At 37.8% G+C, this 22,424-nt stretch overlaps 1 protein-coding gene across 1 annotated transcript in view; it reads left to right on the forward strand.

Annotated features, from left to right (window-relative positions):
* LOC110382982 (ankyrin-3) overlaps positions 1–22,000 on the forward strand; it is a 140,902-nt gene extending 118,902 nt beyond the window's left edge. The window contains exons 18-34 of the mRNA XM_064041688.1: positions 4,806–4,886; positions 6,628–6,799; positions 7,273–7,500; positions 7,854–7,983; positions 8,233–8,418; positions 8,891–9,085; positions 9,720–9,868; positions 10,412–10,474; positions 10,858–10,984; positions 11,600–11,728; positions 12,145–12,237; positions 12,594–12,711; positions 13,072–13,181; positions 13,435–13,510; positions 13,600–17,139; positions 17,511–17,592; positions 20,566–22,000. Coding sequence (XP_063897758.1) covers positions 4,806–4,886; positions 6,628–6,799; positions 7,273–7,500; positions 7,854–7,983; positions 8,233–8,418; positions 8,891–9,085; positions 9,720–9,868; positions 10,412–10,474; positions 10,858–10,984; positions 11,600–11,728; positions 12,145–12,237; positions 12,594–12,711; positions 13,072–13,181; positions 13,435–13,510; positions 13,600–17,139; positions 17,511–17,592; positions 20,566–20,596 — 5,510 coding nt within the window. The 3' untranslated portion in view covers positions 20,597–22,000. The remainder of the gene's footprint in view (positions 1–4,805; positions 4,887–6,627; positions 6,800–7,272; positions 7,501–7,853; positions 7,984–8,232; positions 8,419–8,890; positions 9,086–9,719; positions 9,869–10,411; positions 10,475–10,857; positions 10,985–11,599; positions 11,729–12,144; positions 12,238–12,593; positions 12,712–13,071; positions 13,182–13,434; positions 13,511–13,599; positions 17,140–17,510; positions 17,593–20,565) is intronic.
* The last annotated feature ends 424 nt before the right edge of the window (positions 22,001–22,424 follow it).

A 22,424-nucleotide genomic window follows, 5' to 3' on the forward strand; every position in this document is an offset into this window, starting at 1 on the left:
TCTATGGGATATACTGCATAATCATCTTGTGCTATCAGCTCATTGAGATGATTTATTATATGGTTATGAGGCATTTATTGCCGTATCATTTCATATTGCATCAATATTGCAGACATTAAGATTCAAGGTGCATAAATCCACCCTCATCAGTGATCATACTACATATTTGCTGTCCGTATATATTTGAACATACTACCTGCTTTACATTTCAATGTACAAATGACATCACCTGATGACTTCCAAGATCAATTATCTCACTATCAGCTACAAGAGGATTGAAAACATACAACTGCGCAGAAACATAGGAATGGGAATAATTTAATTAGAACATGCAACGCGACATGTTATAGCGTCAGCTTCTGGTATGCACGTTGAGAGTCCTTTTTCCGAGTTTGACGACCTCGATGGCGCAATGGTCACATGCCGGACTGCCGGACCTGAGGTCCCGGGTTCGATTCCCGGTTCGGTCGACATTTGTGTGATGAGCATGCTTGTTGGCCGTGGTCTGGGTGTTACAATATGTATTTATAAATATGTATATATGTAGCTATATGTAGTTTATCAGTTGTGTTAGCACCCATAACACAAGTTAATTAATAACTTACCATGGGGCTAACCGACCGTGTGTGTAAAGGTGTCCCGACATTATTATTATTATTGTCCCGACATTATTATTAGTCCTTAATGCATTTCAAGGTCAGTTTTCTAAGTGGTTTGATGATATTCTGGATTTACCAGAACATACCTCACATATGTACATTTTTATACGAAGTTTATTCATCCTTTTTCTCGCTCCTTACTTGTTTTAAAACCTTATTGCCAAAAACGTGGGCCGGGCTATCACTGAACATCATTAGCTGTCGCAGCGAGTAGTCAGAAAATCTGACAGTCAGTCTACCATGAGTAGCGGGTTAGGCAGGTAACTGGATTTAAGAGATCAGATAGGCAGTCGCTCCTTGTGCACTCGACCCTAACATACTTAGTGGGGAAAAGGGCTAGGTTCATGACTGATAAATAGAAGACGCTTAGGTTGTAGGTTCTACGAAATGCGACGTTCTCCAGAAGCAAGTGGATATTGATTTTCCCGTACCTACACCATGACCTTATAAAGCAATGACCGGACAAAAGAAAATTACCAAAAACTCATTCCCCGTGTCACTTCCCATGAATGGGGACCGATGATATATAACTCCGTGTTACGAAGCCATAATGATTTATGTAAAACTATAATTTCCTCGCTCGTAAAACATGTTGACCTGAAATATGTTTTTCAGGTCGATTTTTATGTCCGTAACAGTTTTTCTTATCGCAGTCAGTGGAGAGAATCGGTTGTAAAATCTTCTTGCGAGATTAGCGTAATGTGTGACTTTAATGTTGTTGTTTTGTTTTGAAATATCCTTTCCAACTTTTCTCCATCATCATCATCATCAGCCTATCGCAGTCCACTGCTGGACATAGGCCTCTCCAAGTGCACGCCACTGAGATCGATTTTCGGCAGCTCCTGCCAGCCGTCTTACGCAAGTCATCACTCCACCGTGCCTGAGGACGTCCAACCTTTCTTATTTCTATATTATTGGAATTATTATGGGATGTTTTCGCCGAGTACTGCAATCAATATATCCTTATTGTACTCGCCAAAAATTACCTCACTGCGTCGTGGCCATGATTGGTCCTGTTATGACTACATCCTGCCCATACATTCGATTGAGTTTGTATTGCATACAATATGAGACGTCATCGTAGCGTTCATTCGGTGAAATCTGTCGTAGCCTCTTGCCAAAACTTTGGGCTGTTTTGATCGTCATCATTTGTCATGCCTCTGTCATCCTTGTGCTTTCCCGTCGTTTCTATAATCTCGGGAACTGGTGATATATGCCTTTTTAAGCTGTATCCAAAATTGCAATCTTCTTATGTAAAACATTGATAGTCTTTTACGTTACGAGTAACAGTAATTTTCAAACTCAAAAACGTTTATTAAAATTAGGCTGATAAATCAGCACTTTTCGAACGTCAAAAACAAAAGACAGCCCGCAAAGCGCCCGCCATTCACCACTTCCTATGTGTTTTTGCTGGAAAGAAGAAGTGGCGCAACATACTCCCCAGCAATTCTCAGTAACTTCTTCGTAAAACCTCATAACAATATTTCACATGAAACACTAAAGGACGCGCTCAAGCATCACCACCTCACTTTCACCTGTCCCCGGTCAAGCCACAGGTCAACAATACCATTGTCAAACTGCCTACCAGTCACTAACCTTAACAGTAAAGTTGACGAAATGCAAAACTGTTCACCGACATGCATTCGACTGTCACCTTTGTAACGACAGACACGCGATCGTACATACAAATTGGTTATTATGTATCAAAAAAAAAAGTAGTAGGGAATCCAATGAGAGAAGTAAGAACAAAAATTTTAATTGTAGAGACGTTGATATAATTAATAAAGAAAAAGAAAATTCTTTTTGAAAGGTTTAAGGTTATTTTGGAATTTATTAAAATTAATTTATTAATTTAGGTTTTAAAACCAAAGCATCAAAATGATGACATACTACATGTTTGGATAACAAGAGTCGAAATATGGTACTTGAACATCTCTGTAGGTAGTTAGTTTCGTAATACCTTTACAACTATTTCTGTTATTGTCCTCTGCATGTCTTCAAAATTCTTCAAGCTTGACGAATTCCCTTTTGTTGGCAAATTAGGGTCAACTCATAAACCGTTCAAAAATGATTTTTTTTTATGGAGGTTAGCCAATATGCACGTTAGTTTTTCACCGACTTTTATTATCTGAAATATCACTGGTCATAATAACTAATGTTTATAGTCCTAATGTCGTTTCCAATGATTAAGTATGCACGCGACTCCTGCGCCGAAACCATACATCTATTCAAATGATGCTACTTCCTTACGCGCGCACTTTCTAAGGAAAGTTCTTTGTCCTATGTTTTGTTATACACAAGTATCATAGCAATATGTTTGTGTATTTATGTTCCGCTTTTATAAGAACGACGATTATCTCCGTGTGAACTTTTGTTTTTGTGCTATTTTTGAGCACACGCGAGTGCTAGATAGATGTACGCGGTATTTTGTTCAGATTTTTTGGAGATAGTTGAATCTCTCAGTTTGTTTACCAGTGCATTTTTGAAAGATATAGATTATTTTCAATATGTTTCAATAGAATAGGTTTAGCGTGCATTTAGACTAAGGGAATATTATTTAAAACCAGACTATACACAGAAACATTCTTTCTTGACCTTACGAGGCAGAGAGAATATCGAAAATGATTTTTATCTATTTACTTTTAAAGATCATGATCGTAGGATATACCTAGATGGAATGAACATTCGCCCTTCACATGTAAATGCAACATTACTGAAACATACAAAAAACATAATGCTCCAAATTTTTACATAATTCGAAATGCAACATGATATTGGTGGATATGCTGATTAAAACTGCACATTCACTCGTAAAAACTATTCAAATCCGTGTCATGAACAGATCAGTTAGCTAGACGACCTTATAATCAATCGAGTTCAACGCATATCGGGATTATTACACAATTCACATATTTTAGTTTTGTGTCTATTGAACCCACGCTCAATGACATCAATATAGGTTTATGTTTTAGATTATGAAGATGTCAAATGATAATGTCATAGGTACTCGAAGAAAATCAGCCATTTGTGCGAGACATAATACACAAGCGTTTGCGCAGACTCAGGTGCCCTCCCTCTTTTTTCACTCTTATAGCTCGATGGGACGGCAATCCGATACAAAAGAAGGGAGATCTACAAGGGAGATTCAATATTTAAAACATCACTGACACTCGATTGAGAAAATCCTTGGAACTGATATTATCCAATTAATCTTAACTCTGATTCCTTGTCAGAGTCGAAGCTGGGATATGCACCTACAAATTAGAGTGGAAAAATACCGCTTATGTAGGATTAGTCCATATAGATGTAGATCTAGGAATGGTTAAGTCTTTGTTTGTCTTAAAAGAGGTGACTTGCTAGCGCTTTTACCAATATTTTTCAGATAATGTACCTAAAATCATTCATCTTCACGCCCCTAAAACCACTGGCACATACACAAAGACATTATCCAATAAAATCCAATCCAAACATATTAAAACTAACTGTATACCTTTCTTATTACGTCGTAAACAGAGTGAGTTGTTAAAATCAGCTGAACGCAACGGTTGACAATGCGCGTACGCATCCTTCCGTTATTTGTGGCTCGATTGTTTAATCAACTGGGTTCGATAGAGTTGATTTGTGGTTCAAACGGTATTTTACGGTAGTTTGAGTATCAGGTGAAAATGATTTTCGTGATTTTTCTTTCTTTATGATGATTGGTTAAAGCTAGAATTGATTTGTAAAGAAAAGAGTACCTTGATATGTCAACCTACAATTTTGGGCGATTTGATATTTCTTTAAAGATTAGATTAGATAGTACATAATAGCTTCTTGCCTATGTCAACCTAGTATTTCGGTCTTAAAAAAGTAATTATTTCATTTGCTGTTAATATACTCGAAACGAAAATGGCTTTTTAGCAAAAAGCTTTTTAGGCTCATTGACGATCTTAGGTCTATCCTATATTATCTTTTTATAATAAGTTTATTTTAAGTTACTTCAAAATGCTATGTAAAAATGTATACTTTTTATAATTATCCTTTATAGAACAATTTAATTATCTTTATGTTTACGTGCTGTTGCCCTCATAAGAACGTTACATAATTATCTTTTTTCTACTGTGTTTAAAACAAAATATACTTAAATATATTTTTTCATTGTTTCAGGCGGCTTAGAAGGCAAATACAGAGTAGCGGCACCCGAACTAATGCAGGACACATTCATGAGCGATTCTGAAGACGAGGGAGGTGAGTTATCATTGTTTAACTCTTTGTAATCTAGTCTGTATGGACAGAGATCAGAGAGGAGATGAGAGAGTGAATGGAGTGGGCACGTGGAGTCTTATAGCTCTGTCTGAATTGGGCACGTGGAGTTATCATTGTCAAGCTGTATAACATAGAGTGGGAAATGTGGACACAGATTAGTGAGTAAATGGAATGTGCAGGTGGGCATAATATTGGGGGAATAATCGGACCTGAAATGTTGTAGGATCTGCTGGTCAGAGTATGAATTCCAAACTTCCTCCATTTAGACACACAGGTAAACGAAGCTGCGATTTAGCGTGCTACGGGGCGTGTTTATTAACACATTGCACTCCAATTGTTATTTACTCTGTGATCTTAACAGAATCAGACAAAAGCCCACGCATGCATTACTGAAAAATGCGAGCTTATCTCATCCTGCTTACCTACCCACAGATATATTAACTATCTTATAACTTCTAGACGTGTTTATTTAATCAGAAAATGCAGAAACTCGGTCGAACTTCTCCAGAATTCGGACGAACTAGTTGTTATTGTAAACAGATCCGTATGATCTCTCCATGTTGATTTGCAAGCGGTTAAATCATAAATATTATGTGTGCTACTTAATTCTGTTTATTATGGATCTGGCCAGGACTTAGGGTCTCCACACATTTATCGACGCAGAATCGGCTCACAATGGTCAAAAAAGCCTATATGTCTACGTAATAAGGGTGTTAGTTAGTCCCGTGCATCGGAGAGCACGTAAATGTCGGTCGCGCCTGATCTCTCACCGGTCGTGCCGGATTACCGTCCCATCGGGTTATGAGAGTGAAGGAGCAGTGAGTGTACCTGTGTCTGCGCAAATGATAGTGCACTATATACATATGTCTTGTGCAGTTGGCTAATCTTCTTACACGAGAACAGCTGCCGTGGCCGATAATCGGCTAGGAGGACATCATCAAGGGTGTTAGTAATAGCATTCGCATCGGCTCGGCTCGGACAACGCCGTCCTACGGTGAAAAGAGCTAATCAGCGATAAGTCGAGTACCTAATGTGATAGGTGATATACGCACTTCTTAAGCCGATTCCGCGTCGATAAATGTGAGAAGACCCTTATATCGAAAGTTTATTACGAGATTCAAGGACAATGTTTACGTGTTTCGAACGTCACATAAACAGTTCAAATCGGATCGACTGACCTAATTTATGGAATGTTTCATATTTTGGCTGATTGATACCTTGAAACGTCTTTCATTGGTTTATATTTCTTTAATGCATTTGTGATGGGTCAGCTTTATAATAAAACGATGCATGAAAATAAAACCAGTAGGTATAATAAGGCTACTAAAGCACATAATAGCGAGCATTGTAAAGCACAATATTCGTAGTTGTATTTGTGGAGGATATCTTGATGACTGAACCTTAGTAGCTTATTTAGATCTTCAAGTAAGGGCAAAGGATCAACGAACCCATGATTATAGAACTGAAAACTCTTCTTCCTTGATCACCCAATTCTTCTTGGAATACTTTTTTTTTAATTTTATGCAACATAATGTTACACAGGCGGACTTAATGCCACAGGCATTCTCTCCAGTCAATCTAGTCAAAGTCAAAGCTTATGTTTTTGGGAAACCTAATCCGTCTCTTCAAGGTTTCATATCAGCTGGCTCACTGTCTAACGTCACTAGCTAATCTGGAGTCCCCAAGCACCCTTCGACCTTCCTAATTCCCTTCCCCATTGCAGGCGAGGTGGAATGTCCAATCCAGCAGCAGCAACAATATCGCTACATGAACAGCGAAGCCGGCACGCTGCATCGAGCCAAGCCGCTCGAAGACACGGTGACTGATGGACATCTGTGGCCTAGCAACAATGATAAGAAAGTCGCCACTATTGATAGGCAGCCGCTGGATATTGGGTAAGGATTGTGAATTAGTTTTTCTGTAGTTGTATCTCATAATTTATGTAGGTATATTAAGTAATAGAATGTAAGGTTGGGTATTACGGTAGAGGAATGAAACGATTCAGATCCAAGAATACACTGCCTTTGTTGAATAATAGAACCCTAATATAGTACAACTCTCATATAGTATACCTTACAACTACTACATCACAGGAAGTCCTGGGGATCAAAAATAGAAATTTCAGGTCTGCAATCAAATGACCTCACGCTTTGCATATGAAGCGAAAAACAGTGACTTGAAGGCATTGGCATACAGAAAATCACCCAGGAGAAAATCTCCATGTTTCTTGTTGCATATTTGGCATATTGTGAAATATCCCAAATATGGGAACTTGTTATTTAAGATCTTATTTTGACTTTTTGTTCCTGCCTTTCTCTCTAACATTTATTCATAGCGGTACCACCAAGACACTTAAAATCAATTCCAGTTTCCTGGTCTCCTTCGTGGTGGACGCCCGAGGTGGCGCGATGAAGGCCAAGCGCCGCGGCGGAGTACGCATCATCGTGCCTCCCGCCGCTTGCGCAGCCCCCACTCGCGTCACCTGCCGAGCGGCCACGCGTAGGGCTCCGGCCGCCGCACCCCCGCCGCTGATGGAGGGCGAAGCCCTAGCGTCGAGGCTGTTGGAGTTGCAGCCGCAGGGGGCTAAGTTTTTGGCGTGAGTATGATTTATTGTTTAATGACCTTTTCTATCAAAAGATTTTGCTCTTTCTAGTTACATTCGGAGAAATCTCTTTATGATATGTTCTATATTATAGGTTTGCAAAGTCTCCTCAATTCGTCATTATTTTCTTTTTGAATTGCGATGTTGAATTGCAATTTTGGTTGTCCTATTTTTATTGTAAGAGTAAGCTGGCTTTTAGCAACTCCAGCCGCCAGCCCTATGTAGAGTACTGGTACGGCTGTGTTTAGTTGGAAGCTGACCCCGACATAGTTTCAGAAAAGGCTAGTAAGATGAATCAGCTTGCTTTAAGAAAATGAGTCTTAAGCTTCAATATATTACGTCCACAGTCCAGTGGTGATTGAGGTACCAATCTTCACATCATCATGCCCCGAGCGCGAGATCATCATCCTTCGCTCCGACACCGGAGAGACCTGGCAGGACCACTACCTTCACAATACCGACAATCCGCTCATGCAGGTTAGATAACTTCTTTTTTTTATATCTCTTGATATTTCAGACAAGTTTACTTTGTGTGTTCAAAAGGAGAAGAAATCTGCAAAAATAATGGTTCATATAACTAAAGTAACTGCAATCTTGCGATCTTCTCCAAAGCGCTTGAGTTGGCTTTAGTCGGCAAAACTTTGACATGTTTTTCCAAGCAGTAGAATTTCAGGTTATTTGACAAAAGGACAAATATTGTGAACATTCTTTTTTGAATATTTTCAGGAGGCACTACAACGCGAGCGTCAAGAATACGGTGGCAACGAAACAGTCGGTGAAAACGGCGAGCGAGTTACACGCATCATAACGTGCGACTTCCCTCACTACCTCGCGTGCGTGTCGCGCGTGCGACAGGAGGTGCACGTCATCGGGCCCGACGGCGGCACCATCTCCAGTGCTCACATCCCGCAGGTATGTACTGTAATACTGTAACATCATCACGTGCCACTATTGTCGCACTACCGAGCGTGCGAGTCGCGCGACAACATAAAAACTCATTTTCATAGGTTAAAAATCAACACTTTGAAGGTCGAATTTACATAAACAGCTTCCAAAACGGTTCATCCTTCCCCACTTTCTCACATAGGACCTTTTACGTCCATTCGATCCGATCTACCGGCCTTATGATATGTCCGCTGGTATTCACAAGCAATATCTTCAATTCTATTTATGTACCTCTATAAAACAATGCTGAAAGGTTCTTCTAGCCTACACACAGACATGTGTGCTGGGGAGTTTGTTGCATCACTTCTTCTTCCTAGCAAAAACACGTAGGAAGTGGTGAAGGGTGGGCGTTTTAGGGGCTGTTTTTTGAAAATTTCTGACATTCTAAAAGTACTATTTTGCAGTCAAATTTTAATAAATGTTTTTTTTGATTCCCCAGGTGCAAGCGCAGTTCCCGGCCGCAGCCCTCACTAAACGCATCCGCGTCGGGCTGCAGGCCCAGGCCGCCAGCGCAGCGCTGTGCCGGCGCGTGCTGCCGCGGCACGCGGCGGTGTCGCCCGTGCTGACGGTGGAGCCGCGGCGCCGCAAGTTCCACCGCTCCATCACGCTTACTGCGCCGCTGCCGGTTACACATGTCAGTATACCAATAGTATTATATAACCTGTTAATACATACTTCATCATCATCATCATCATCATCCTCCGAGCCTTTTCCCAATCATGTTGGGGTCGGCTTCCAGTCTAACCGGATTCAGCTGCGTACCAGTGCTTTACAAGATGCGACTGCCTATCTGACCTCCTTAACCCAGTTACCCGGGCAACCCGATACCCCTTGCTTAGACTGGTGTCGGACTTACTGGCTTTATACTACCCGTAACGACTGCTTAATACATAATTCTTCGATATATAAAATCTACATATTTACCTACAAAAAAGAAAACCAGGAAAAAATTTAAACTATGTATCAAAAAATTCATCCGCATCGCTGTCAGCGGGGATCCTGTCCATTGCTGAATGGCAATGCATATTCTTTGGCCAAAATATATGCCAGAGTTTTTGGTTCCGAGTGGACAACACTTTTATATCGAACTTTTGACAAAGATAAAAATTTGTCGACATATTTGAATCATTAAAATGGTTTGCGTTTAGAAATAAGTTACCGTATGTCAGTCTATATACCTAAGACACGCGGAAAAAACAGACACTTATTAACAAGATTTTTATTACGAAAAACCCTTTGTATTTTAACGTATTTTGTACTGTTTACAGGGCACAGAGAAAGCATCAGGCAGCAACCTCCGACTGCTATGCTCTATAATGGGCGGACAGGCCCGCGCCGTGTGGGAGGACGTCACCGGCAGCACTCCGCTCACTGTCACTGCTGACTGCGCCTCCTTCACCACTACTGTCTCCGCCAGGTATGTAACCCTCTATAGCGGGGCCCAGTAGGGTCTGCCGGGGCTGCGGGTTGTTCGAAAGAGTTACCGCGGCCCTGGTACACAAAAGACCTACGACGGAACACGACGGTTTTTAGTCAGTAAGAGTCTGACACTCCCTCAGCGCTGCTAACCCACAGCGGGAGGGGTCATTTGATGATTAATTGTATGTGCCGTGCTGTACCTGCAATATCACGCTGACCATTTTAAACGAATTGCGCCTCGCCGTTTTGCGTTCGAATTCAAAACACACAAAGCGCAGAACCGAGTGTGATTCTGCTGGGCGCGAGCGTCTTTAACAAGCATTAAAACGAAATTTAAACAATATATCTGTAAGAATGCAAGCGCCTTTATGAGTAAATCTGAAATATAAATTATAAAAATAAACGGGAAAAGGAAGGGCATGAATTAGAAATGTTTATGTCTTATAAGCCGACCCCAACATAGTTGAAAAAGGCTCGGAGGATGATGATGTCTTATATTGGTTCTCATCGAACTTACCTATTTATTTGTTGTTGTTTTCAGGTTCTGGATGATGAATTGTCAAAACGTGAGCGACGCCACAAAGTTAGCCACAGAGTTATACAGGTCATTATTTTATTCTTTATCTAACTAGTTCATTTTTCAAGATTTTTGCTTTATCTATCTATACAAATATAGCAAAAAGGATTTTTTTCTTTGTTTGCTAAGGATAAACTTAATAACTACTTGAGTGATTTAAACATTCTTTATGTATTTAATATTTTATCCTGGAACCGGCAGTAGTCTCCACGGGACGTGGGTGAAACCGCGAGAAAACGGCTAGTACTTTATATACCTGAAGAGTTTGCTTGCTTAAACATGCTTATCTAAAGAACTGCTGGTGGAATTTAACTTTTAAATATTTCAATGTTAAAGTCATCAGACGTAACCTTTTAAATGAAAAACCTAATGAATGAATATGTATACTAATAAAAACCTGTATTTTACAGAGAAATGCTGCTAGTACCGTTCGACGTACGCATAGTGGTGCTGGGCAAGCGACTCGACGCGCTGGAAGGACGACTGCTCGTCATGTACATCACTGACCGATATGCTTACGAGACGCTGTTGCAACAGGTATTATATAAGTTTATAATCTATTTATTCATCCGCCGAGCCCTTTTCCCAACTATGTCAGGGTCTGCTTCCAGTCTAACCGGATGTAGCTTTATAAGAAGCGACTGCCCTATCTGACCCCCTCAACCCAGTTACCCGGGCAACCCGATACCCCTTAGTTAGACTGGTGTCAGACTTACTGGCTTCTGCCAAGGATGTTCAATGACAGCCGCGACCTACAGTTTAACGTGCCATCCGAAACACAGCCAATGGTGTCTAAGATGTACATAGAAAGTACATACAATCTTAGAAAAGTTGCATTGGTACTTGCCTGACCTGGGATTGAACCCGCGCCCTCATACTTGAAAGGTTGGTCCTTTACCCACTAGGCCACCACGACTTCCTGGTCCACGACGTCTGCCACCACAGTGATAAAATTTCAAGCTTTTTTTAAATAAATTATTTTTAAATCATCGGTGTGTAAACATATATTTTTTAAACAGGCTTAGTAGTAAAACAACAGTTTATAAGGTCTTTTACATAGATTTTTCTTTCCGAATTCTAATAAAAATCAAAAACTGTTTTTTTAGCCATTTTTATTCCGTAATTTAATGAAACCTGTACCTTTCTTCTCAGGAGCACTACACGGAGGTGGCCCACTCGACGTCAGTGAAGTTCCTGGACGGCAAGGACGTGTACCTGGAGTTCTCCGGCAACCTGGTGCCCGTCACCAAGTCCGGCAGCCAGCCCATGCTTACATTCGAGGTATTTATACTGTATATACTGAAGAAAATGTCGATATACTCAGGAACATTTTGCTTTAGCTAGAAAACTTTAAAGGAAACTACAAAATCGTATAAAAAAATAATTAAGAATGTTTTGGTTGTCTACTGCGGGTCACAATAGTCTCGACGGTGGTTTTTCAGTAAGAGATTGAAATATGACATACATAATGTATATGAAGCTAGAGTCCAAATTCAATCTCTACTAGCAAGATAAGTACAATTCATAGATGGTTTAGAGCTTGAGAAAGTACAAAGGCTACTTTTTATCCAGTTGTGGAATGTTATTCACTCGATACTTGAGTGAAACTACTGGGAAGAGACAGTATGTGTTATTAAAACCACTGGTGGAAGATATGTAAGGTTATTGGTGTTACTAACATTTGATGTATATTCCAGGCTTTCAAGGACAACCGAGTGGAGTTCACAGTGCGTGTGAAACATCATGAGGAGAACCCTGCCGGCAGGATCTACTTCATGAACGAACCTAAGGTGAGAGACAACTTATATGCCATTATTGACATATAGGAATAAAATATATTGTATTTACCATATAGTTATAGTAATTGAATATATACTGAAATGTTCGGTTGTGTTTATGAGAATCCGAATATTATAAAAAAGATAATCATTTCAGCATCATTCTGTTGTCACTGTCATTGAAAATCTTTAGCAGTCGTTTCGGATGGTCAGAAGCCAGTAAGTCTGACAGCCAGTGTCACCTAATGGGCAACCCGGGTAAATTTTCGTCATCTCTATTATATTGTTGACGCATAATTTTAATCACTTCTTGTGTACCCTGTCATCATTAACAATATCTTTTTAAAACACCCATTTGTGACCCTCAGGTCCCGAAAGGCGAGCAGTCTCAGACCCCCGCGTGTGTGCTAGACGTGGAGTTACCTGAACGTATCGCGCCTCGCGCCGGCAAGAGCCAGGTCGACTACCTCAACCTGGACCAGTCGGGTAAGCACCACTACAACCTACTAATATTATAAAGCATATCTAGACCGATAAAAATGTAAGGAGAGCATATCTAATAAAATCTTAAACTACTTTTCATCTGAGCACAGGAAATTGTATCCACAGGAAGCAGGTAATATAATATGAAAAATGCGAAAAGTTTGTCGTGATTGTTCGTCAAAATTTTAAACACAAAGCCTGTGAAAGGACTATGGCTATGTTAGACTGAGACTATGTTTTATCCGTATTCGGAAATTACAGCTACTTTTAAGTCGATATTCTCAACTACCATCCAATTTTTTTACAGTTCATTTTTACCATATTATTCTAACTTCCAACTTAACCCTTGACTTTTATCTCCAGGCTTCGACGCTTTGAAGGATGAGCTGAGTTTCCACTGGAGTGGCGACCACAACAACAGTCTCGGACCCGCCTCCCTGCCGTACGTACATGACAGGCAGACTAATGGACATGTAAGTTTTGTATACAACATAATCTACTGTACTTTGTATTATACAATGGAAAATATAACATTATTTGCAAAAAACCTTATAAACTAATTAACATATTTCTGATGCATAAAATATAGATCACTATCATCATATATCACTATATGTAAATTGTATCGCCGTCCTTAAATAAAGAATTGCATATTTTTGGCCTTTTATGTATGGTCGAAGCTGTGCATAAATTATTTTAATAGTTTCTGTTTCTTTTGCATTTTAGGACAAGATCATTACAAATGGCGTCGTAAAATACACGACAAAGGAAACCGACGACAACAAAGATACTAAACCTCAAGGTAACATTAAAACTAAATAATAATATAATCAAATCAACAATATGTATAAAACAACAAATAATATATACGAAAATCTATTATAATTTCAGTAAACGGTGGCACTCTTCTCGTAGACTCAAACAAGACTAAAGCTACCTTCGATTCTGATGAAGATAAAACTCCCATGAACACCCTCGAGAAAGGCAAGAAAAAGCCTGAAACTGGCTTCCTCGGCGGCCTCGCAGACAAGGTCAAAAACGTCTTCGGAGGTCAAAGCGAGGACAAGGAAGAGGAAAAAGAAACCTCCCCCACACCACAACCTAAACCCAGAGAGTCCTCCAAAGATAAAGAATTAAAGGAAAAAGAAAAATCACCCCCCAAACCCGCCCCCAGAATTATCAACGAAGACCTTTTAGGCAAAGTCGATGATATGTTCAAGGACCTTAAAACTAAACCTCATAATAAGGAACTTGATGATGACCCTAACAGTCAAGTTTATTCTACAAAACTAGTAGTTGATGAAGAAAACCCTAAAGTTATTGAAGAAAATCTTTACGAACAATATGAACTTATGCAGCCAGTTGATACTCCTAATTGCTGTAAGAAAGATGATCCCTTCCAATTCTACGTCGGATGCTGCGAAGGCAAGTACAAGAAAGGACAGAAACACCGACATGATGAAACTTCAAACATTGTTGATAGGATTGAACAAGTACATTTTGCAGCACATGAGAAATTGCATGATGTAGCTGATAATATTCACGGAGACTTATGTATTATTGAGGAAGAAAAGGACAAAATTAACCAAAAGGCTGGTCAAGTAGCTGATGATTTAGCTGGAGATTATGAAAAAGTCAAATTTGGTGCCCAAGATAAAGTACATGAATTAGAAGATGGCGTACGTGGAAAGCTTAACGATCTTTCTGGAAAGGCTGAGCAAGTTAAAGATGATGTTCATGCTAAAGCTAACAATTTGAAATCTGACATATCTTCTGAAGTTGATGATGCTAAATCTTCTGCTAAAGATGCGGTAGACAGCATCATTCACCAAGCTGGAGTTGTGAAAGATGACATTAACAGCAAAGCGTTAGCTATGAACTTCGCTGCAATGGAGAGAGCTGAACAATTAAGGCTTGCTGGTGATGAGAAAGTTAACCAAATTGGAAATGCAGCGGCCAACACTGCAAATAACATCAAGCATAAAGCACAAGATGGCGCTAATGCAGTTTCTGAAGCAGTCCATGATGCTAAAGAGACTGTGAACAACAAAGCTCAAGAAATTAAAACCGGAGCTAAGGAATCTTTAGACAACGCTAAAGCAACAGCTAATGAAAAACTCCAGTCTTTAGGTGACTCCTTCGAAGGTGCTAAAGAAAAGTCAAAGAAAGAACTGAAAAAGGAGGCTAAAGAAGCCAAAAAGAAGGCCAAGGAAAGCAAGAACTTCTTCACCGGTTTAGTGCACAACATCTTTGGAGAAAAAGAGAAACTTGAAGAAGAAGTTAAAGGCAAGATTGCTGAAGGAAAGGAATCAGCTAATCAAGCGTTAGATAAAGCTTCAGCTAAGAAGGACGAACTACAAGATGCTGTTGCTAAGAAACAAGGCGAGCTGAAAGAAGGTGCTGAACAATTGGCACAAAGCGTTGATGACAAGAAGAAACAAGCTGAAAAAGCTGTAAATGACAAGAAAGCTGAACTTGAAAAGACTGCTGCTGAAGCTAAACAGGCCGTTGAAACCAAAACTGGTGAAATTAAAGCCTCAGTCGATGGTAAAGTAGCTGAAGTTAAAGATGCAGTCCACGATACTGCAGCCGCTGCTCAAGAAAAGGCTGGCGAAGCTAAGGATGCTATCAAAAACAAAGCGAATGAAGTAGGAAATGCCATTCACGATACAGCTACTGAAGTCGGACAAACCATTCACGATAAGACCAATGAAGCTAAAAACACTGTAGCAGAAAAATCTAAACAAGTCAAAGACTCTATTCACGACACTGCTACCGATGTAGGAAATGCTATCCACGATAAAACTGTAACTTTCAAAGAAACTGTCTCTGATGAAGCTTCGAAAATAGGTGAAGCTATTCAGGACAAAACTAACCAAGCTAAGAACAAAGCTAGTGAGGTAGGACAAACAATTAATGATGAAGCAAACAAATTCGGACAAACAATACAGGAAAAAACTTTAGATGCTAAGGATAAGGTTAATGAATTCGGACAAAGTGTACATGATAAAACAGCTGAAGCGAAAGATAAAGCCAGTGAGTTCGGACATTCAGTCTCAGAAGGAGCCAGTCAAGTAGGACAATCCATTCAAGGAAAAGCTAGTGAATTCGGAAACGCAATTCATGATAAATTCACTGGTTTCGGAACCACAGTACACGAAACAGCTAGCGATGTAGGCAACAACATTCACGAAACGGTTAGCCATGTCGGCCAGGCTGTTAACGAAAAGACTAGCCAAGCGAAAGACAAAGCTTCTGAACTCGGACACAATATTCAAGACCAAGCTATTAACGCTGGACATGCTATTCAAGATAAGACAGCTGAAGCTAAAGATGCCATTCACGATAAAGCTGAAGAATTAAGTCATGAAGCTCATGAAAAATCACATGGATTCGGACACGCTATTAAAGACACTTTCAGTGGCATTGGACACGCTATCAGTGACACATTCAGTTTTGGACACTCTAAGGCTGACGAAGCTAAAGACGCAGTTGTGGAAAAATCCGCAGAAATCAAGGATTCAGTAGCGAACACAGCGAGCGAGCTCAAAGATGCAGCTCACGATAAAGCGAGCGAAGCATCAAAAGCAGTTCATTACAAAGCGGACGAGATCGGTCTCATGATACAGAGCAGAACGGACGAATTCGGACAAGCTTTCCACGAGAAAAAAGACGCCACAAAGAGCGAATTGGACAGGATAAGGCAAGAAGCAGAAAAAACTACGGAACAAATCAGCAAATCTGCAGAAGACGCAATTAATGCAGCTTCAAATAAAAAAGGAGAAATCCAAGCTAGTCTTAACAACAAAATGGAGAATATAAAACAATCAGGGAAAGAAGAATTGGAGAACTTACAGCAATCAGCTTCAGACAAAGCTAGCGACTTACAAAGGTCATCGAAACAGGCGTTCGATCACGTACAAGAATCAACCTTGAGTACTTTCGATAAGGTCGAAAGTTCGGCGAAGGACAAAGTGAGCGAGGCCAAGGACAAGTGGGATGAGATGCAGAGCTCGACCAGGGACACTTTCGCGTCCATGAGAGATGACGTGAACAGCTTGGGCAGTTCTGCGGAAGATACTCTTCATTCCTTCCAGAGTTCTGCGGGAAATACTTTTGACAGCCTTGACGATTCAGCGAAAATGGTCCTTTCGGATACACAGCAGAACGTAGAAGAGAGTTCGAAGCAATTGTTTGGTGATGCTAAAGGTTATTTTGAAGGGTTCCAAGTCTCGGCTGATAATAAGCTTGAGGAGATCAAGGGTGCAGGTGCTGAGGGGGTGGAAACTGTCGGGGAGAGGCTCGGGGAGGCAGCGGAAGGTCTGCGGGGGACGGGACAGGTGGCCGCTGATGCTGTGACGAGGGAGGCAGATACCTTCACCAGCAATCTGAATAATTTGGGCAATTCTGTCTTCGGTTCTTCAGGCAAAGGTAATTACTTAATTTCATGTTGATTTAATTAAATATTAATTTTGCTATTTGAAGACTTTTTAGCCCTAATTTTCGCCTTTCTACAATCCTGTCTTTTATTATATTTGCAGTAAGAAAACACAATTCTGGTGTCAGATAGCTGTCGTTCATTTTTCGATACTAAGATGATTCTTATCTAATAAAGAATATGTTGGACTTTTTGATAGCTTTTGTACACAAAATTATGTCAAATAGCTTTATTTCGCAGATAGAAGTTAGCCGAGGATTGAAGAATTGGCCCTCATTAGATTTTTAATTTTAATCGATAAGTCTATTATATTATGTGCATTTTTTATGTATATTGTTAATCATTAACTTATGTTTCTTTTCAGGTTTTATGAAGGATTCGAGCAGCAAGTTATTGGAGTCGGAAAAGTCACAATCATCGCCTTCTCCACACAAGAAGAGTTCCGGGTAAGCTAACCTTTACAAATAAATATATTTCAAAGACACTTGCCATACAAAAGTATTGGAAAATGTAAATAATAGCACGCCTACAAACACGACTAATTCACGGTAAAATTAATTCCCAATGTCTCATGAAGTATATAATGAAGATATTATTGTCCAATTGCATTTTACCATTTGTTATAATAATTTGTTTCTATAAAACTGTGAAACGAAAAAATTTTGGGTTATAACAAGTATACCTCTAGTTTATAACAAAAGTTTTATGCAAAATAATTTTCTTTTTACAAAATATTATTTGAATAGGATCCAATTCAATATTTTTACGAGTATTCTAAAAGGATTGATGGTCGTAGTAATTATTTTTTCCCTTGGGAGCTATTACCCGTATCGAGATAATGTATAGCCTATGTTACTCAGGAATAGTGTAGCTTCCCAGAAAGGATTTTTCAAATCGGTTTTGTAGTTTCGGATTATTTAGGCAATTACAAACAAGTGAATTAATCTTTTCTCTTTTTTATATTACTATAAATAGGTTATCTGTACATTTTGTAATTTATTGGCGATGGGTATACTAGTTAAAGGGTATGGGTCTTTCAAATAAAGTAGACGTAGTTTCACAGTTACCATCTTACTATAATCCACATGTTGCCTGCCCTAACTCACACACACATATGCACGCATTACAGAATCCCGAAACTAAAACGGAAGAAATAATCGGCGAACGAACGGCGAACTTCACGATGTATGATATAGTTGTTTAATATTATTATTTATTAAGATAACACGACCATTTCCAACAGCCGAAACACACATATTGATCTCTTATTTATTTATAAAAATAAAACTATTCGAATCTGTACAGATATACACACAAATGTGCTACAACGGTGTTCGAACGAAACGGTCGTGGTATCAAATGTACACTTAAGATATAATGTTCCATATGTTCGATTACACTATATATAAGCGATTCATGTTTACTATATGTATGTCTCAACGTACCTAAGAGTACAATTTGAATTAGTGTCTCGTCAAATTTTCATATTTTACATCTTTGACTAACTAATCACGATTTCAAAGAAATCAATTTTATATTCGATATTAATTTACGAGTTAACTTTGAGAATGATTAAAATATCTTAGAATCGAGATTTATAAAAAAAAATGTTTAACAATTTATGAAAAAAATAATTTTATGTAAACTTAATCATGTCTTGCCTAAATCAATATATTTTTTTATTATGAATAATTTTTTTAATGAATTAATTTATTAAATTGACCACAGATCTGTCTGATTTTAATTTTGTTGCAACATTGAAATACAATATTGTTATTTTTGACAAATGTGACATTTTGCATTTTATTATAAATGTTTAGTATTTATGACTTAGATGTAGCTCAGTGTTTTGTGTTGCATAATTTATTTTATTTTAATTGTGTTTTATTTGTAGAGTTTACACAGCTTTGTACAGTCAACACGTAGGTACAATATAGCATGTTACTACACGCTTTTGTTAGAAACTATATAAAAAATGCTGTAGTATGAAATTAAATAGATCTGCTAGTTAGCAGCTTAAGCACTATGCTTTATTTTATCTATATCAAGTCTAGTGCTTACTGCTGTTTGTCACAAAGCGACATTTTAGTAAATAAAAAATGTTATATCGTTCTAAAAGTAAAAGTATATAAAGTCAGAATTCTCCATGTAAATCCGTTGCTATAATACATATAAAAGTTTTGACCGAAGAGAGACGGGAGATAAAGTATAGCTTATTGCTTGTGATGCATCTCTATAAGTTGTTATACATGTTTAAGATATTATATGAGATCATTCTCGAACAATGTCAAGTGTTTTTATTTGCTTTAGCTATATATCTGCTGCTTAAGAAGAAAAAACCTGAAAATATTTTTGTCATCTTTGAAAATATCCATAAGAACATCTTTTCCCCCAAATATTGTGTTAATAGCATTTTTCAAAAATCCCCCTTTGTTCATATAATTTGTTAATACTTGTCTCATTTATTTGCAAGCCACTGCACACACGCACACATGCACAATATGGCCGTACAGAATGGAGCATGAGCAACGCACATTGATTTTAATAATGGAGAATATAACAAATGGAGAAGATATACTTAGTTGTTGAGTCGATAAAAAAGGTCGCTCAAAAGTTGTCATGTTAGATAGTTCCAAATACCAACAAAGTGTAGCTTAGGTACATTTCAATGGCATTGCTGTTAAGAATGTGGGAAAAGAACCTACTACTGTCCATGATAAAACCCAGTTTAATTTCTTCCAAATACTATAACGTTGTACTCAAGTGCAACTTAAGTCTTGCTGAAGTCTTTACTTAAAATTAAGTGGCTTTTCGGCATTCACCTGTTGAACCAGAAAGTCACTCTCTTAAAATAAAGAAAATTATCTTCCATTTGTTATATTCTCACACAAAAAAAAAAGCTACATATATGCATGCGGAATAACGTGCGTTGTCATGCATCCTTACGCCATAGTGTACAGAACCATCACACATGTATGCCCACCATTAAGACACGGTTTATGTTGCACTGCACAGACACTCGGTAAGTTGCGCTAAAACTTATTTTTATGTTGCTAGTTTCATAAGCTCTTTAAAATGTAGTCGACCAATGGGATTGCTAGGCTTAAAAAGCTTTGCTTGGCTTAGTTTTCGAAAAACAGTCCTATTGGTGGCAAACAGATACATGAAAAGCTACTTATCTTAAAACGTACTACTTATTATATATTTTTTTTTAAATTAAAATTATAAGTTTTGAAAGTTGCATAGTAACTGTTTATGTATGGCCTGTTTATAACATGGGCTAAAACATTTCATTTTTATAATAGTACTGATATATTCCGTAAAAATGCTAGCCTTGTAGATAGACTATAAAGAGCTTGTGAAACAACATCAACAATAATTTATCTGTATAAAATGCTTACTTTTTCTCTATGTTACAGCTTCTTCGCAAAACTTCGGCGCAATCCTTGAAGAAAACCTTATGAAGCATAGCACCGCTTCGAATAACACTATATTTATAACATTAATGCAATATATAAGTACTGAAGACACAAAACGTACAATACATTCAACTAACATAAAGTTAAGAATGAAAAGTTTTGGATAACAGACTTGCCATCGTCAAAATCTGGATTAAATATGTAAAAGTGTGCCCTCTGTACCTTTAATAATCTGTGGCAGTCTTAACCGATGTTAAAAAAGTGTGACTCAATTTAAAATTATTGCTGTAGATCGAAGTAAAAGCCAAAAGGACCGCATTTTTCAAATGTATGCTTAACCTTAGATCAAATAGTAAGGTGAAGCCACGCTTAAAAAACATCGATATTTAGGACTCAAATAACTGTCAATTCTTTAAGCGATGGATTTAGTAAAAGCGTTGCAAGAAACCTATTGACTATATAACAAACTTAGTATATAGAGGTATATGCTACTGTGTGTCCTATGTAAGTGTTAAGCTATACACTTCGATAGCTAGGCGAAATAATTCCAAAAGAAATGTGTTCCATTTAATATTACTTTGCTTTATAGTGTTGATGTAGAAGGCTGTATCGAGTTTCGAAAAGTAAAATTCTAATTATAGAGTAAAGAGATAATTAAGTAAGTTTACCCATTGAATGGATGAAGTGAAGGATTCTGTATGTTAATAAAATCGATATGTATTTGTTTTATAAAAAGCCTGTACGTTCTAAGTTCGATAAAAATATTAGAATTACAGCTACAGACTAGAGGTGCTTTTATAAAGGTGGCCAGAAAATATTTAATAGTAAAAGTATCGATATAATGTTATGCCCACCGTCGCAGCCCTAATGCTGGTCCGAAATGCATGAATGGATTAATAGCGTGAATCAGTGTGTGGTTAAATAATAAAATTATACTATCACTATATCTTAGAACTTGAAATTATATAAAATAGATAAAATCGCAAACCAAGAATTGTGTGACAGTTTGCATATATGGCAAAAAAGTATTGAAATTTGTAATGGAAGTCTTGTTAAATGCTTCGAGTACCACATCGGTACATCTCTTCCTAAAAAACTAAATAAAATAAAGCTTAAAATGGTTCTTAACGATTGATAAAATATCGACATAATAGTGGTGCTGATTCAGACGATGTTGAAATGAAAACTTATCGATAAATGTTACATTTTTTGTAATACTTCACTACGATATTACTTGCACCGTTTATGTAAGTTTTAACATTTTATAGTGTTACTATCATAGATAAAGTACATTTAAATTATAAATAGGTATTATTGCTCTGTACACATAAGCGCGAATTTGCGTTACAATAGTTAATAGACTTGATTAATTCATGAATATACATTATTGAAATTAGAATTTAAAATACTTATACAAATTGTTTTATTTAAGTTTCTTTTAAATAAAGTTTTCAATTTTTACCGCATAAAGTACACAAAAATACAGAGTTTTTGTATTTAACTTCCCAAGTAAAAATCTGTGTGTATTCATTGTACATGGCTTGAAAATTAATGTTTTAAATATCAAATAATTAACAGTAACTGTTTTGTATGATTGGATTTAATAATGTTACTTGCATTTTATATATATAAATACATTTGTGTAAGTTTTATTAATCGTTTGAAATTTTATCTATCTCTAGTTTACCTCTTGAAATGGTAAAAAAATGTCTTCAGATGACGTAGGTATGTACATAATTGTTAATTTAAGTTAAACCTGCCTATCCCCCTTTTGTTCAAAGTAAAAATTATGATCCTTTAAAACATATTTATTTTGTCTATTGAGATGATTTAAAAAGTCAAAAGTGTATTTTAGTCCA

Source organism: Helicoverpa armigera, chromosome 26, assembly GCF_030705265.1.
Source record: "Helicoverpa armigera isolate CAAS_96S chromosome 26, ASM3070526v1, whole genome shotgun sequence".
Classification (NCBI taxonomy): domain Eukaryota; kingdom Metazoa; phylum Arthropoda; class Insecta; order Lepidoptera; family Noctuidae; genus Helicoverpa; species Helicoverpa armigera.